The 17,440-nt window shown below is 49.8% G+C and overlaps 1 protein-coding gene across 1 annotated transcript; it reads left to right on the top strand.

Moving 5' to 3' along the window:
• Window positions 1-2,436: 2,436 nt before the first annotated feature.
• LOC120407611 (ras-related protein Rab-17-like) lies at window positions 2,437-15,861 on the top strand. The gene is given in 7 exon segments (XM_039543357.1): window positions 2,437-2,636; window positions 6,187-6,270; window positions 6,273-6,337; window positions 7,719-7,844; window positions 12,638-12,731; window positions 15,419-15,563; window positions 15,709-15,861. Coding segments are annotated over 6 exon segments (549 nt in total). The 5' UTR covers window positions 2,437-2,476; the 3' UTR covers window positions 15,439-15,563; window positions 15,709-15,861.
• Window positions 15,862-17,440: the final 1,579 nt, after the last annotated feature.

Raw genomic sequence — 17,440 nt, 5'->3', positions numbered from 1 at the left:
AGAGCAGGAGATGAAGCCACCAGCATGGCTCCCGGGGGAGACGTACCCCTGGAAGATCCAACTGCCTCCTTTCATCATGCCCATGTCATGGTCTCGTGTGTGCTGCTGACTTAGGCACATGCCTTGAGATCGGCTCTGCACTCAACAGCTCCATTTCTTGCCTAGCAGGCTCCAGTGACTGCACACTGGCCAAGGGCGGGCAGGCTGAACCACACCACAGAGGAGTGGTTGCTGCTCTCTGGGCACCATTGGTGTCTCATAGGTTTCAGCAGTGGAGCCCCATGGAGGCACCATGCAGGGGAGCTGGGCGGTTCCCACAGGTTCCCAAGAACCGGTTGCTAAAATTAGACCTCCGTGGAGAGCCGGTTGTTAAAGGGCCAGGGGTGGGCAAAGATCTGTTGCTCCCAGGAGTCCCAGCTGGGGAGGCTGAGGCTCCCCCGGCCCTTCCCCCGCTTCCCCCCAGCTGCAGCATGGCCAGCCGCCGGCACCAGCTGGGCAGCTGAGCTCGGGAGTCGTCCTGCTGCCGCTTTTTGAGGCAGCAGGTGTGTGTGGGGGGGTCCTGCTGCAAGCTCCAGGGCTGGCCAGGGGGGAGGGGGCAAGTGGGTCCATTGGCCCAGGCCCTGCAGGGCCCCTGGCCCCATGAGGATGTCTCCCCTGGGCCTCCCCTGCTTCCCCCACCCCGCAGAGCTGCAGCACGGCCAGTAGCTGGGCAGCTCAGCTGAGCTCTGGGCTGCCGGCAAGGTAAGGGGGCTGCAAGCGCCAGGCCTGTGTTTGTGGGGGGGTAAGTGGACAATTTGCCCCAGGCCTCTGGCCCCATGAGGATGTCTCCTCCCAGACCCCCTAGACCCCCCCGCAGAGCTGCAGCATGGCCAGCAGCTGGGCAGCTCAGCTGAGATCCTGAGTCGTCCTGCTGCTTTGAGCTGCCAGCAAGGTAAGGGGGGAAGGGGCTGCAAGCTCTAGGGTTGCCGGGGGGGCGAGTGGGGCAATTTGCCCCAGGCCCTGCAGGGGCTCCTGGCCCCACGGGTATGTCTCCCCCTGCCCTGGCCCCTCCCCCATTCCCCCCTCTTAAATCAGAACTTTTTATAGGGAACCGGTTGTTAAGATTTTGGCAGGTCATCACTGGCACCATGTGTATCTTGACCAACATTAGAGGGGTGAAATACAGTTTGCTAAGACTTCTGTGCTAATTTATTGATGTAGCGAAATGCCCAGACCCTATATGGCCAATCAGCAAGAACTCTAAGCAACCCTCCGCTCCTAAAGTGCAGGACAGGACCCCCAGCTGCAGGAATGACCTCTTTGCACACCCCTCCCCCCCACACTCAGTTGGTGCACTGAGCTGAGCCAGACCAGAGACTGAATATAGCCTTGAAAATGTGGCCCATCTTCATAACACCAAGCACTAGAAACTGACTTCAAGAGAAGCTATTTGCTAGGGTTGAAAGTTCAGCCACTGATGCTTCCCCACCCCCCACACCCCCAGGCCTCTCACCATAGCCAGCCTGACCTGGCCTTTGAGACTCCTGAGAACCACAGGTATGGGGCCAGTGAGGTTTCTTGGTAAGGAAAAAGTCCGACTGATTCAGGGCTGTGCATCCGGACTGCCCCTTGTGAGCCTAGCGCTGGAAGCTTTGGGACCACCTGTATCAAGTTGGTTCCAAGAGCCCAAGCCAGTGTATTGACGGAAGAGCTCTCTCAGGAGGTCAGGTATTGGGGGGGAAACAGGTTGGAGCGCTATGACCAGTATTTAGGACAGGGAGTCTGGAGTTCACAGTGCTGCTATGAGAGGCCACCTGACATTGTGACTGTGGCCACAGCAGCTCAGGCTGTTGATGAGTCTATGGATTAGACTTGGTCTACACCTAAGTTAGGTCAGCACGTTGCCCTGTGGTTGGCCACACTCCTGCGTGACATTGCCATGGCAACCTAACCCGCACGGTGGCTGCAGCTGTGTTGACAGAAGAAGGCTTCCATCGCTGAAGCGCCTGTCTGTCGGGGAAGTGGTGGCCTACACTAAAGGAAACCCCATTTCTGTTGGTGTGGGCTGTGTCTATACCACGGCGTCATACTGGCCAATACAGTGACAGAGCTATGTTGGTACAGCCCCCTGTACTGTACATGTACCCGTAGGGTTAGACTCCCATTAGGATTCTTTTAAGCATGTTGAGCTTGAATGATTGGAACAGGGGTGCAGGGAGGATCATAGAATATCAGGGTTGGCAGGGATCTCAGGAGCTCAGCTAGTCCAACCCCCTGCTCAAAGCAGGACCAATTCCCAACTAAATCATACAGCATCATAGAATAGCAGATAGAATCATAGAATATCAGGGTTAAACTGGAGCCACGTCTCCTGCTACGCTGAGTGGGAAATCGAGGCCTGGGGCCTAACTCTTTAGAGTGTACGCAGCTAATCATCCGAGGGCCTGGAGCGCACTGTCAATGCCTTTTGAACAGGGTTCTCTCTTCTTTGCAGAATATGGCCCCGAGAAGAACGCAGCAGGTGGGGGCGGGGCCGTCCACGGAGCAAGCCTACATCTCCAAGGTGGTTCTGCTGGGGAGCGCGGCCGTGGGAAAGTCAAGCACAGCCTTCCGCCGTGTGAAAAACGACGTCAGGGAATCCGTGCCCACTGTGGGATGTGAGTGAGTGGCAGCAATGAACCAATCCTTTGGTGCAACACAAAGGGCCTGATCTGCGTCTCCCTTGTAGCAGGAGTGTCTCTGCTGAAGTCAGCGGAGCGACGCTAGCGTGAAGTCTGGTTTTGCTTAAGCTCTCAGGCCCAGCAGAGAAGCAGCAGGACGTCACTCAGCAGGCAGGGTTAGGGGCTCCAGCTGGCAGCTCTGGCGGCTAACGGAACGTGACCCAACAGACCCCCAACGGTACAGCCCGTGAGCACGGGGTTAGTTTGGTTTCTCAGCTCAGGCACAGGACTGACAACGGCGAGATCCGGAAAAGTCTGGTTAAGGCGGCGCAAGCTGTGCAGGCTGATGTGCCCATTTTAAAAGCTGGGCCTTGTCTGACGCTGCTCTTCAGAGCTGGATCTTTAGGCACCAACCTAAGAAGCACGTCTGAAAAAAGTCAGGCCTCAGCATCTCCTGCTCCACCGACACCAGTGGCAAAGGGCCTTTGGAGTTCACTGGCAGGGAGGCTCAGGCCACAGGCAGGACACATTTCTCTGCTGGGGTAGATTGGAGACAGGAAATCATGAACAGGGGACCAGCAACACAGCTGTGTTCATTGTGGAGTCAGAGTGACAGCTAGCGGTTCATTGCAGGTAGTGCAGCATTTAAATAGGTCACCTCAGCGGAGAGTTTTGGTCTACACCTGCCAGTTCTGAGTAACCCAAGAGAGTGTTCACCATTTACTATTAAATGTTATAGATTTTCCCCTCTGCGTTCTCTCCGTGCTCTCCCCCTAGTCCTGGCTCTCCCAGCTGCCCCCACAGAAATACTACCAATCGCACTGCATTATCTCTGGATGGGTGCCAGTCCCAGTCCCAGCGCTCACTGCGACATTGCACCACGTTCTTACTCTCGCTGCAGAAACTGACACAGGCGCATCCTGGAATCCCAGGAACTGCGCTTCAGAGTCCGATCTAGTGGGTTTGGGTTGGAACCACCCCTTGTAGAATTCCTGGGTGTCAGAAAAACAGACGTAACACTCTGTTCTGCCCTGTTTGTGACAGAGGACGTATGACAACGGAGCCTCCAACGGATGACATTTAAAAGGCTATCTTCCCAGACTCCCAGCAGCTCTGCCCATGATATCGCTCCAGTCACTCTAGTCAAAGCAGCCCATCTAGCCTCTCCAATGTGATCAGCAAACCTGCCTTTGACATTTTCCTGGTGTTTCAACAGACACCCACTCACACTAGAACTAGGTGAAATTTCAGCAGAACATTTTTTCTGAAAAAGCTGCAGATCCAGGGACACCACCACATTTTAGGAGTTCATGGTAACAGTGTTCATGTAGCCAGGTTGGTCCCAGAATATTGAAGAGACAAGGTAGGTGTTTTATTGGACCAATTTCTGTTGGTCGAGAGGACTAGGGTGACCAGATGTCTCAATTTTACAGGGACAGTCCCAATATTTGGGGCTTTATCTTATCTAGGTGCCTGTTACCCTCCACCCCCATTCCGATTTTTCACACTTGCTGTCTGGTCACCCTAGAGGGGACAAGCTTTTGAGCTTTACAGAGCTCTTCGGGGTCTGGGTAGGAAGCGGAGGATTTAGCTGTAACACTCCGGTTCCTTCCTCAGACCTGAAGAAGAGCTCTGTGTAGCATGAAAGTGTGTCCCTTCCCCCAACAGAGGTTGGTCCGAGATAAGATCTTATCTCACCCACCTTGTGAGTTCATGGTAGTTTCACTGAATTGTTTTTTAAAAAAATCACAATGTTTCATTTTTTTGGTTTGAAATGACTTTCAAAAATTCCTTTAGTCTTATTTTAAAAAAAATTATTTAGAATGGTCCAAGTTAAAATAAATGTTTCATTTGACCCAGAATAAAATTTCTCTCGACGTAGAGTCAAAATCTTTGAAACATTTCATGTGGTGTTGGACTTGCAATCAATTTTGTTTTGACTTTTCAAATTGCCAACAACAAAACCAAACCACCATTATTCACCCAGTTCTGCTACGCGCTCCCATCATCAGAAGCAAAAACATTCATCTCAGTAGGCAACATTGGTGGAAAACATGGCTTTAGTTTTTAGTGGAGATGTCAACACAAGGTCGGTTAAGTCTCTTTAGGAAGTTTTGCAAGCTTACAGACCCTGGTATGAGCTAGGGAGGCCATTGATGTTCATGGGACTGATCCCCACCTGTTAGATGTTGACTTCAATGGAGGCAAGGCCAATTTACATAAGCAAGGATCTGGCTCTGTGTCTTTACGTCAGAAATAGGCAGAAAGACCCTTTTCTTCCTGTTTTAAAGAAGGGCCCCGACCTTTGCCAGGAGAGTGGGGATGGAGGGCCCAAGGGGTCTCCCACGCTGCCACACACACCAGGCAGTCACAGTGCCTACACCAAGGAGTGTGGTGTCATTCGCCTACGTTACTTGGCACTCAGAGAAAGCTTCTGTCCCTCCCAGGGCTCTCTGGAGAGCTTTGGCTCTGTACTGCCCCCTTTACCTCAAGCCCGTGTATTTGTCAGACAATCTGGCCCTTAACAGATGGCTTCTGCCTGGCTACTGTGCACAGCCGCACATTTGAGCTGCTATAGCACTTTCAGACCAAGGATCTTCAAACATTTTGCAGACATTTGCTGGCTTTCGCAGCACTCCAGGGAGGTGGATTTTAATTAGACCCATTATCCATCTGGGCAAGCTGAGACAGGAAGGTTAGGGGCTAGGCTGGGACTTGGCCCACACATTTGCCTGGGGGAGTATGGGAGAGCAAAGGCCTCTGCCCCCCTTTACGCCTCTGGGCCAGGTGTGCAGGAGCAAACGTGCACCTCTCACTTCCCTAGAGCAGGGAGAGAGGGGAGCAGGCATGGCCTTGGTGTCACCCCCGCCCACTGGCCAGCAGAGCCCTGCCAGTTTGGGGGTGGGGCAGGTTTGCTGGCATGGGCTAAGAGCAAGAACAAGCAGTTGTAGCTCAGAAGCATCTGAGCACCTCCCCGGGGCTACTCCTGGGACAGCGCTGCTTCTGTATAATCAGGGCTGTGCTTAGGGGCCCACGTGAGCCTTAAGTGACTTGCCCAAGGTCATGCAAATCAGTGTCGGGGAGATTGCAGTATTTCTGTTACAGCAGCACCCAACAGGGGCCAGGCACTGTACAGCTGGATTAGAACTCAAGACTCCTAATTCCCACCCTGCCATCACATTTCCTCCAGCTAGACAGCTGCAAAACCAAAGCTTGCTAATGCCACTAATATTGATGGATTGAGCAAGAACCATTGTTCTCATTCCTCTTCCCCTCCCCATCTCCCAGCTACACCCTGCTGATGTGCATTGGTGTACTACCGGGCTGTGATTGGGTAAGACCAGTTCACCAGCCTGTTTGTTACATTGCTTTTGGTGGGGGAGGGGGTGTTTTAATTCTCTCTCTCTCATCCTCCCTCCCCCTGCAGCCCTTTCCAACCGAATCTCGACACCCATCTTTCACACAGATCACCGAGATGAAGGTTAACATTAATTAAGGTGCATGCTATGGCTTTCTCAAGGAGCTGTCCCATCTCTGTCACTTCCAGGTTCTTTCTTCACCCAGCTGGGATGTTTAGAGACTGCCACGATCAAGCTTGAGATCTGGGACACTGCAGGACAGGAGAAGTACCATGGGTTTGCCATCTTTATTACAGGGGGGCGAGTGCTGCCCTTCTTGTATTTGACATAGCCAGAAAGGTAAGAGCAGCGATGGCTTGTTCTCCTGCCTCTCTCCTCCAGAAGGGTTTGCCTTTATCTTTCTAAAATATCCCAACTGAATCTTGATCATGCAGCCACGCCGCTGGTAGGCTGCAATAGTTCTAGTGTAGGGTCGCTTCCCAATACGTCTCCAGACATTTCAACCAAGACTGCTTTTTCCTGCACACATCACGTAAGGGCTACACATCATGGGCAGGTTTATCCTTCTCTTCTGGTAAAGATGGGTGAAGACATGCAAGGAACTGGTACAGACATTTCACTGACAGTGGACAATAAATGCTCACGTTTCCCCATAAAAGCCAAGATTTCTCTATCTACCCCTGCCTCCCAGCCCAGTCCAGCTCACCAGCCAAGTAGGTAATGAGGGAACATCACTAAGTGCTCTTTGTTCCCCTACCCTCATGTAACCCCACACCTGGGTGTGGCGTCCTGTCCCATCTAGTGGCACCGACACCACTTAGAGCAGAGGTAGGCAACCTATGGCAAGGGTGCCGAAGGTGGCACGCACGCTCATTTTCAGTGGCACTCACACTGCCCGGGTCCTGGCCACCGGTCCGGGGGGCCCTGCATTTTAATTTAATTTTAAATGAAGCTTCTTAAACATTTTAAAAACCTTATTTACTTTACAGACAACAATAGTTTAGTTGACATATTATAGACTTATAGAAAGAGACCTTCTAAAAACATTAAAAGGTATGACTGGCATGCGAAACCTTAACTTAGAGTGAATAAATGAAGACTCGGCACAGCACTTCTGAAAGGTTGCCAAGCCCTGACTTAGAGAGAGATAAAATGAGTTACACTAATGTCTGTTTCTGATGGACTGTTCCAGGGGGACATGTCGCATGATCTCCCACTACGTTATGAAGGTTTTTTCCCTTTTACTGGTAATACGCAACACACAGGAACCGCAACACCGAGGGCCATATGTCTGTATTACTGCCATGGTAGTTACAGAAGGAGGAGACCATAGGCTGCTGACGAGTAACATCTCACAGTAACAGAGCTTTATTGAAGAGGTAGACCAAGCTACTAAGAATCCTTGCCCCATCACAAGAGAGCCCAATCACCTCAGCCCATCACCTGTAGGCTGGGTCTACGACCCACTGGGGATCCATGGTGGTTGGGTCATGTCTGATGGAGGAGAAGTCATCCTTGGCTTTGGGGAAGCAAGTATATTTAGAGCTGGTTCCATGCTGAGTAGTGCTCCTAGCATCACTATCTGTCAAGTGCATTACCCATTTGTTTCTACCATTTTTACCCCTCACCTGCCAATCTCCTTTGGGCCATGTGACAGCTGCTGAGTATCTGTTGGTTTAATGTTGGTGTGTGTGTGTGTCTCTCTCTCTCACCTTTCCAGGCAACTTTTGCGAGAGCAAAGCTATGGTTGAGGGAATTAGAGAAGGAATTTCTTCCCGATGAGCTCGTGATTGTTTTAGTCGGCAATAAGATAGATCTTGCTGCTCAGCGGGAATTCACCTTTGAGGTAAGTGCACTGCAGTAAGATCTCAGCACTTGGCAGATTCTCTCTTTCAAAAACACCACGGCAGCGTGTTTCCCAAGTGCTGCACTTCAGGCTTTCACACTGAACAGTTTATAAGTAAATGTTTACGTGAACGCCATTCTCCTAGCAGTGAGCAATATAGCAAGGCCCCACTGGCTGCCAGCGATGTTAGAGGTCATAAATCCCATTTTGCCATCTGTTTCAGCTGCTAACTTTCTTGGATCTTAGAGACTTTTCTGAGCTTTGGTGGGTTTGTTCAGAGGGTTCAGAGTGTGCATCGGTAGGTTTCCATGTCAGACAGAATGTTCCCAGATGTTGCTTCAAAACTTGCCATCGACGAGTCGATGCAAAGAAAAATATATAGAGGCTTTGAATTACATTAAAAAATTCAGCAGCCTCACTAGAAGCTGATGCTGCATCACTGACCACCAAGTTCAATGAATGAGAACTGCATGGGACAAAAGAAGCTCGAGGGTTTAACTCTCGGATCCGTGTCTGCACTCCTCTGTTCTTTCCTCTCACGTTGGCACCATGATCGTAGCCCTGACCTCTCATGTCAGCTATCGCAATTCCTGTATCTTCCAGCTTTTTAAGAAGCACATTTGTCATACCAGCTCCTGGAGTATCATCAATGTCAATAAATTCTAGAAAATGCTCTCTGACCGTCACCATTGCAAGGACATTTTCACTAGGTTCTTCTCTTGTTACAAAATGCACCATTAAAGTCATTTATTGCATATGGCTGATGTTAGGTGTGCAGCCCAGAAGTCAACTGCTGCAAATGGACCATTTTGAGTACCACTACAAATTCTTTTTCCCCTCTCCTGCTGGTAAAGGCTCACCTTAACTGATCACTCTCATTAGAGTGTGTATGGTAACACCCATTGTTTCAGGTTCTCTGTGTGTATATATAGCTTCCTCTTGTATTTTCCACTGCATGCATCCCATGAAGTGGGCTGTAGCCCACGAAAGCTTATGCTCAAATCAATTTGTTAGTCTCCAAGGTGCCACAAGTACTCCTGTTCTTTTTAGTAATATCTTGCTGACTTCAAATCTGCCACAATCTTCTGTTTGATTTTTGTTACCAGTAACTATATGATCTCATTTTGAATGGTTTTTCCAAGGTAGTGGTGTATGTACATTTCTTGAGTGGTGACTCTTCTTAGATGCTCCTGGAGTACAGCATCAAACTCAGCCATCATCAGCGCCACAGTTTTAAGGAAGTTTCCATTGTTTGGCCCAGACAGCTGATCTGAAGTGCTAGGTTTTGGGTCGGAAGCATTTTCAGAACATTTTGCCAGTACAGAGACTCTGATGCAATCTTCTCTTGATGCTGATCATCTAGGGTGGCCTTTAACCTTAGTCTCATCTCAAGCTCTTTCCACCTATGCAATGCTCTCTGGTGATTTGCTGCCTTCTCATGGCATGCCAGATTTCTTGCCAGATGTTTCCAGTCCTTTGTTTCTGTAGAACCCAATGAGGCTGGAACATTAGACTGGAAGAGTTTGCAACAAAAACAGTATGCAGCATTCTGGGTTTCTGAGTACATAAGCCGTGGCCTCTCCACTTTGTCACCATTGGGGATTTCACGCCAGTAATGTGTTGGATGGAAACTTCTATTTTCATTGTCTTTGGGGAACATGAAGTTTCACTTGCTGTGGGCCATGCAGAACAAGGAAGTCTCTCAGGCTACTGCTCAAGTGGGTCCATAATCCTGGATCATCTAGACTTAAGGAACTAAACTCAGCAGCAGCTGCTTCTTGTGCCTCCACCACACTCTTCTCTGATCTACGCTTTTCTTCAGGAATGTGCTTGGTTACATCCATTTGAGATGGGAGATATGGATGCTGCAGTAGCTGCCAGGTCACCTGCACTCTGACTAACTGGAAGATCAGGCATCTCCTCACCACTCACATCATCACTGGGGCCGGAAGGCTCACGGTGAACATTTGTGTCTATGTATCTCAGGAGAGCTCCTTCCTGCTTAGATAGAAAAGCTTCCTTTGCTTTCTTTCTTTTTCTGAATGCTGCCCCAGAGGGGCGTTTTCTTCTTTCACTCATGACTGCTGTTCTGTGCCAGCTAGAGTGGCTCTCAACACTCAATGGAAGAGGACAAATAAGCAGGCTGGTAGCAGGGCCTGAGTGAGGGAAGATATCAGCATCTTAAGGGCCTAACTGGCTCCTATTATGTCAGGTGACTGCCTGTTCTCCTCAAGCGGGTTCAGGGAAGCAGCAGGAAACAGGAAGCTCCCTAAGAAGCTGGTGTGAATCAGTCCAGGCTCCTGGGGGTGCTGGAGAGGTACATAAGAGGCGCCGCCTCCTCTCTTTCCCTGCAGCTCATGCTGCTTTCTGTTATTCCCTCTCACCTTTTCTCCTGCCTGCCTGTTAAGTCTCTTGTGCCCTCCTTCCTCCGGCACAGCACTCCACCAGCTCTGTGCATCTAGAGCAGGGAGAATACATATGCACCAGCACCAGACACATTTTCTACACTCTGGGTCCTAGTGGTGCCCGCCCACAGTCTGGCACCTGAGGCTGCCACCTCAGTTTGCCTCATGGTAAGGCCAGCCCTGGGAATGAATATCTGTGATTTCAGCTACAGAGTTCTTCCAAACATTTCACAGTGACGGTGCAATGTGGTGTTAAATTTCAAATGACATATTCCACATCACCTTTTAAATAAGTATCACTCACCACACTGGTGAGTATGTCATGCCCGACAAGAGTCGCTGACACAGAGTAACAAACCACTAGTGGGCCTCTGTGTCAAACATGGGTAGGTCTTCAGTGCCGTTAACCCCCCACCCATCCACACACAAACCCACCCACTTTGCAGCGAGGGTGCAGAATAAACGATTCCAGTGCTGATAGGCCTCCAGTGTCTTCCCACAATTCCCCTGGTGCGCCCAGAAGGAGAGTGCGTGGAGTTCTCCCACAATCCCCTGGGAAGGAATTAGAGTGGTTCAGCGTACTGCAGCAGACAGAACCACGGGCTGTGCCTCCAGAAGCCAGAGCAACACAAACGGGAGTGCGCAGCACCAGTGGGGACACAATTTGTTAGGGACTTGCCATGTGGCTGCTGCCAGCCAGGCTAGGCCAACTGAGGTGCCAGTCAACTGAGTTAGCTGCTTTGAAGACATACAAGGGTGAAATACAGCTGTAACCGCAGGCTGTGTGTCAGCTGGACACGTTATCAATAGCACGTGCCCTTGCCTAGCACCATTTGATCATGCAGACAAAGGTTGTTGTGATGCCTCTTCTCCAGGGCTCTGGTGGGAGTTAGGACTGGCTGGAAAACAAGACTTCCATTGTGTGAGAAACAGAGGCACCAGGCAGAGCAGGGATTCAAACCTGGGCTTCCCACACCCCCAGTGATCGCGCTACACACAGAGCTGTTGGCTAGTCTGGGCTGGGGGGAGGGGGAGAAATGGGTTCTCACCCCAACGCCAGCCTGGACTTGAAGAACATTCTTGAGGAAAGTTGTGGAAACGTGCGTGTTTGGCTTAAAACCACGTTTCTGCTTTGCCACACCAGCATTTTCCAATAGAAACACGTTGGCAAAGAATCCCTGACCAGCTCTAGTGGAGATTGGAGTAGGGTGAGCAGGGGGCAGGGAGGCTGTGCGCAGTAGCCTTATCTGCCAACTTCCTGGCTTGTGGGCTTCAAATCTCAGCCCAGGAGAGCCTGTTAGTGCATCTATGGTTGCAGTTGTGCTCCTGCTTTGACCCTGTGGTATTAATGTGTTGACACCTTTCTTCTCACCCCCCGCCCACACACTTTGGACAAGATCTCGCTCTGAATATGTCCAGTCCAAACCAAGCCGTCTGCAAGGCTAGTGCATCCAAACCCGGTGAGCCAGGGAGTTTGAACAGGGTCCAGTCAGAGAGCGGCTGCAATGCCTTGAGCTGTGCAAGAGAGAAAACAAGCGTTGCCTAAACAGTTCGGCTGCAACCGTGTGCCTGGAACAGAAGGAGCGTGAGCTGGGGAAATAGGAAGCTTTAGGCTTTGCAGCAGAATCTGCTGGAATGCAACGGTGGCTCTATCACCGGACACGCTGCTCTTCAGAAAGGTGGGGAACTAAAGTCAGTGTAAACTAAGAGCTTGTCTGCACGAGCGGGGGGCAAGGTCTAGGGTGCACTTGTGTGTTGTGCACTAACTGGCCCATAAGGACCTGCTGGCACGCACGGAGAGTTCCCTAGTGTGCGTCACTGCAGCACGCACAGGCCTGTTAGTGCACAACACACTGGAATGTGTCCCACTCCAGTGCAGACTAATGCACCATGCAGATGAGTTCTGAGCCTTAAGGCTCCTTGTACATCATTAGTCTGACAGTGCAAGCGCTGGAGCTAACGACGGGGGTACGAGGCCCTAAGGCAGTTTGCAGCATCCGGCTTGGAGATTTGTTCCAGAGCCACCCTTGCAAATAGCTGGAGATTTCTGCATGCTCCTCTTCCTACTTCTCAGCCACTAGTCAGGAGAACCACAACTTGCCCTGCTACACTAGTGTTTGTGTCCATTCCGAGATTGCTTCTCCAGGTTGGCACCCTGCAGCCCTGTCCACACTGGGCAGGGCCCTGTCACGCCTGCGGTGTCTAATCATACAGGGAGGAGCTGTGCCTCCCTGCCAGGCCTAAGGACAAGAGCCAATACCTTGTAAATGGAGCCCTTATTTCCACCACTTTCCAGGACATTTCCCAAGCTGGATGTGATTACCGTGCAGAACACACCTACGTCTACTTTGAAATAACCCTGGTTTTGTACCTTCCCCACCCAACTAGGAGGCGGAGGAGTTTGCAAAGAGTGAAAGCTTAATCTACATGGAAACATCGGCAAAATCCAACCACCAAGTGACCGAGGTGCTTATGGCCATAGGTAAGTTCCAAGTGAGAAGCCGCTGGACAGGTAACAGCACTAGAGAGGTCTGTGCCAGCTCTCTGCCTTGTGAGCGATAGCACAGCACCGCTTGTCTGCTCCCAGTTGCTCAGGGGCAATTAGGGTTGAGTCACTTGACCTGAAGAGGTCCAGGAACTGGAAAGTCTTTACTGTGACTGCAGCAGTGCCTTGCCTGTAGGCCTAGACAAGAGGTGACTGGTACACTCTGGCCTGTCAAGCCTCACAGCTGCCAAGAGCGAGCGAGACAGATCCAGAGCAGTGGCTTCCCCATTGCAAACACAGACAGGCTGCCCCCCTGCTGCCCCCCCCAACTTCTGAGACAAGCAAACTTCTGGAGTGGTTCTGCCTTTGCCGCCGGGGTGAGGGTGGAACCTGCTGAGCGCTGAATGGGGAGGAGGTTCACCCACCCTTTGGAACACCAGCCACTGGCCCTAGCAATGGGGAAGTGGGAATTTCTCCCCACTCCCCAGATTCCTCACTGTCACTCCCAGAGGATCTCTTCTCTCCGAGACCCATTCCCCTTGGCCCCAGTTAGGATCCCCAGACAAACCAAGCCATGTTTCCTTCATCCCTCAGGCCAGAGATCAGAGGCCTCACCCAGGCTGCAAAACAAGATCCCTGCATCCTTCTTCCTTAGGGGGTAGAATAAAGCCCTCGAACCGGCTAGGACAGTGGCTCTCAACCTTTCCAGATTACTGTCCCCCTTTCAGGAGCCTGATTTGTCTTGTGTACCCCAAGTTTCACCTCGCTTAAAAACTACTTGCTTGCAAAATCAAATATACAGCTGTGTCGCAGCACACAACTACTAAAAATTGCTTACTTTCTCTTTTACCATCATTAATTAGAATATAAATATTGTACTTACATTTCAGTGTATAGTGCACAGAGCAGCATAAACCAGTCATTGTCTGTATAAAATTGGAGTTTGTACTGACTTAGCTACTGCTTTTTAATGTGGCCTGTTGGAAACCTAGGCAAATATCTAGATGAGCTGATGTTCCCCCTGGAAGCCCTCTGCATATCGCTGGTTGAGAACCACGGGGCTAGGCAACAGAGCCAGAGGCTCAGCTAGACTGAGTCAGCCTCGCTCCACTGGACTGGCCCAGAGAGTCTTTGAGGTTTCTTCTTTCTTCAGAGGACAGACACATCCAGCCCCCTCCCAAGAACCAGTTATGCCCAGAGACAATCCCGAGTGGTCAGTCCTCCCTTCACACCAACGCCGACTACTGCCAAGCCCCAACGACGCTGGGTTCATGGGAGGCTAACCAGAACCAGCAGTTTGCAGACACTTCTGGCGAGCCGTTTCTTCCCCCCATGCAGGCCTGGAACCCTGGGGCTCTGTCCCACCCATCCCACTTCGCCTCCTGGGCCTCTGATACGTAGCTTACCCCACAGACGTTAGCCAGCTGACCCTGTATTGCCATATGGGGATTCAAACGTGGGGTATGCCTCCCGCTTGACCCTGCACTAGTGCACAAATGGCAAACCGCTGCCATTACCTTGGCAGTCCGTGAGATGGCACTAGAGTCTTCTCATGTTTGTTCCTATTAATGAAACCGCTTGGAGAAAGCTCTAGAATAATAGGACACAACTGCAGCAACAGATTCCACCTACAGCATATCATGAACCAATAATAAGCATTTACTACCCCATAGATATTCTTGGTCCTTAAGAATGCTAGCAGTTTGAGAGTGACAATTCATGAGACACCTAGCACCCATCTTATGCCAATTTCAAGTTAGGGTCTCCTACTTCTACTTCCTTTTTAAAAGAATTTCACTAAAGCTTATAGAGATGTGATTTGCACATCATCACCACCATTCTATCTGATAATGGGATTTCCTACAGACAACTTGGTGCAATACAACATTTGCTGTCCTGAGATGTTTTTAGGGGGATGTCCATGATGCAGGTGTGGTGGAATCTGTAGATGTTCTAGGGTGGGGAATGAAGAGGTGTATGGGAGAGTCCTGAGGGAGGGACCATTTTCCAGAAAGAACAAAGGAGCATGAGGAAAATTGTGGATGGAAGTTTGTTAAATAGTAAGTGCAGGAGTCCTAGGCCAAGAAACATATGGGTCTCAAGGTAAAAAAATAGGAAGTTAATAAAGTTAAAATGTAAACTTAACTTAAATCAACATTATAAATAAGAACATACCGGGTCAGACCAAAGGTCCATCTAGTCCAGTATCCAGTCTTCTGACAGTGGCCACTGCCAGGTGTCCCAGAGGGAATGAACAGAACAGGTAATCATCAAGTGATCCATCCCCTGTTGCTCATATTTAGATATTTTAAATCTTAATAAATTTAGAGGGGCAGATCCCCAGGCCTAGCCAAAAAGCTCATGAGGGATGGAGAAAGTGGCTCCTAAGGTTCCTTTTCCTCTCTCTCTTGCTTGTTGTGGGTCAGTCCTTGGCATAAATTGAAAGAGCCCTGGGGCTGCTCTAAGTTTCACCACCAGGAACCATTCTGCTGGTTGGGGATCGGGCCACACCCCAGCCCACTGCTGATGGGAGGGGGACACAGCAGGGGAACCTGTAGCTGCTCCATTAGTGGATGGAAACTTGCCCTAACAAAGTCAGAGCAGGCTCCGAGTATGTAGCACAAAATGGTACAATAGCTCAGCAGAGAAGGACCGAGAATTTCTTATTCTGAGTTTCTTCACAGCTCCCGAGTTATTGAAATAGGAACAACAGAAGGAACCAGCCCCTCAGCCTCAGCCCTGGAAGAAGTCACGCGTGGACCTGCGAGAGCCAAGCAATCACACTAAGAAGTGTTGCATGAACTAAAGGAAATGGCAGACTGACCTAAGGTTACCATCAAGTGTGTTTTTATTGGGGGGGGGGGAAAGGGGGGAAGGGAGGCTGGCCCTATGTATTGTGTGCAGGCAGCATGGTTCTAGGGGGCAGCTGGTGTGTCAGACCGTGATTATTGCTTTTATTTTTCATTATTGTCAGTGTTCGATTGAAGAACTGTACGAGAGGAGATATTGCCCAATGCAAGGAACCTGAAAAGCGCTGCAAGTCTCCTCTCGCTTGTGTTTGCTCAGTGTTATCATTATACAAGAATACAGTGCAAAGTAGCTTCACAAATAAAAACAGCAAAAAGGAGGAGTAGTCTCTCTCTCTCTCCCCCTCCCCTTCGCCTTTGCAAATTCTATAAAACTTTTACAGAGGCTGTTAACATTAAGGTCACCAAATCATTAAATGCAAGACATGGAATAGCCAGAACATGCAGCTCGAATTTAATATTGCCTTAAGAACTCATGATTTTGTCATGAGTCTTGTGATTTTTGGGGCGTTTCTTAAAGCTTCAGCTGCTGGAGTCAAATGATCACTTGGGAATCTTTAAACAAACAACAAATCCAAAACTAACATTTTCTGGCCCTCCTGGTTGTGGAAAAAACTGAGAACATGAAACAAGCACACCCTGAAGGTCCAGAAACCAGATTGTAAATAAGGAGACTCTGAACATTGTTTAAAAGTCTCATGAATTTCTGGGAGGAGATGGGGGCTGATTTCTCATTTGAGTACCTGGGATTGGCAATACTTCAATAGTATAGATTTATAGAAATAAACCAGGGCCTGATTCTCCTCAAACTTACACACTTGCAACACTAAAGCGAACAGCGTTAACTTACATTGGTGTAAATAAGAGAATCAGACCTTCTCACTTAGGCCACGTCCACACTAGAAACTCCATTTGGCACAGTGGTGCTGCATGTACACAGAAAGGGTTTGCCAGGATGCTACCCAAGCCCAGCAAACTTTTTCTGTTGCAGACTACGCAAAAAAATCAAATTTTGTCTTGCGCTTGTCAGGTAACCAGTTTACTAACATATCTAACCTTGTTAATTTCAGCACACTTAGTTGTGAACTGATCACCGATGCCTCAATGCTAAGGGCATGTCAAGATTCAAAGATCATCTACTTGTGAATTCAGCAAAGAGTCCTGTGGCTCCTTATAGACTAACAGACGTATTGGAGCATGAGCTCTCGTGGGTGAATACCCACTTCGTCGGATGCATGTGTATTCACCCACAAAGCTCATGCTCCAATACGTCTCTTAGTCTATAAGGTGCCACAGGACTCTTTGCCGCTTTTACAGATCCAGACTAACACGGCTCCCCCTCTGATACTTGGGAATTGTCCCTCTGAAGAGAGGCAGTAGTTTTAATGGTGTGTGGCGGGAGGGAGTTGATTCACTTATGTCTGAGGAGCACAAAAGAGCTGAAGGGACTTTGCTCAGGTTTACTGAATTTTTTACCTAAGTTCCAGTGGAGACCAAGCATGGAAAGCTTGATCTGAAAAGGCACAGGATCATGAGCTTGTGAAAACGGACTTTAACTGAAGCCATTTTACCACCTGAGCTACAGTATTTACACTGCAACCAACGTTGCAAGATAAAGCCAGGGTGAGATGTACTGTTGACAGGAGCACTGCACATGCAGCGAGAAAGCATCCCAGCTGAGCGTCTACAGGGCATTTGCTATAACCAGTGCTCAAGACTCAGTGAATTGGTTCAATGACCCCACATTTGGGAAGTGCAGGGGCTCATTTCACTGCAGCTGTAGCAGCCACCAGCCAGTCTCTGCTATTTCAGGAGGGTGAAGTCATCCTCCTGTACACATGTGCTTACAGCACGTCACATGATCTCACCGCTAAACTCCTGCTGTTGCTTATACACATC

Source organism: Mauremys reevesii, linkage group 6 (assembly GCF_016161935.1).
Source record: "Mauremys reevesii isolate NIE-2019 linkage group 6, ASM1616193v1, whole genome shotgun sequence".
Classification (NCBI taxonomy): Eukaryota; Metazoa; Chordata; order Testudines; family Geoemydidae; genus Mauremys; species Mauremys reevesii.
This window is presented reverse-complemented; position numbering and strand designations above follow the sequence as displayed.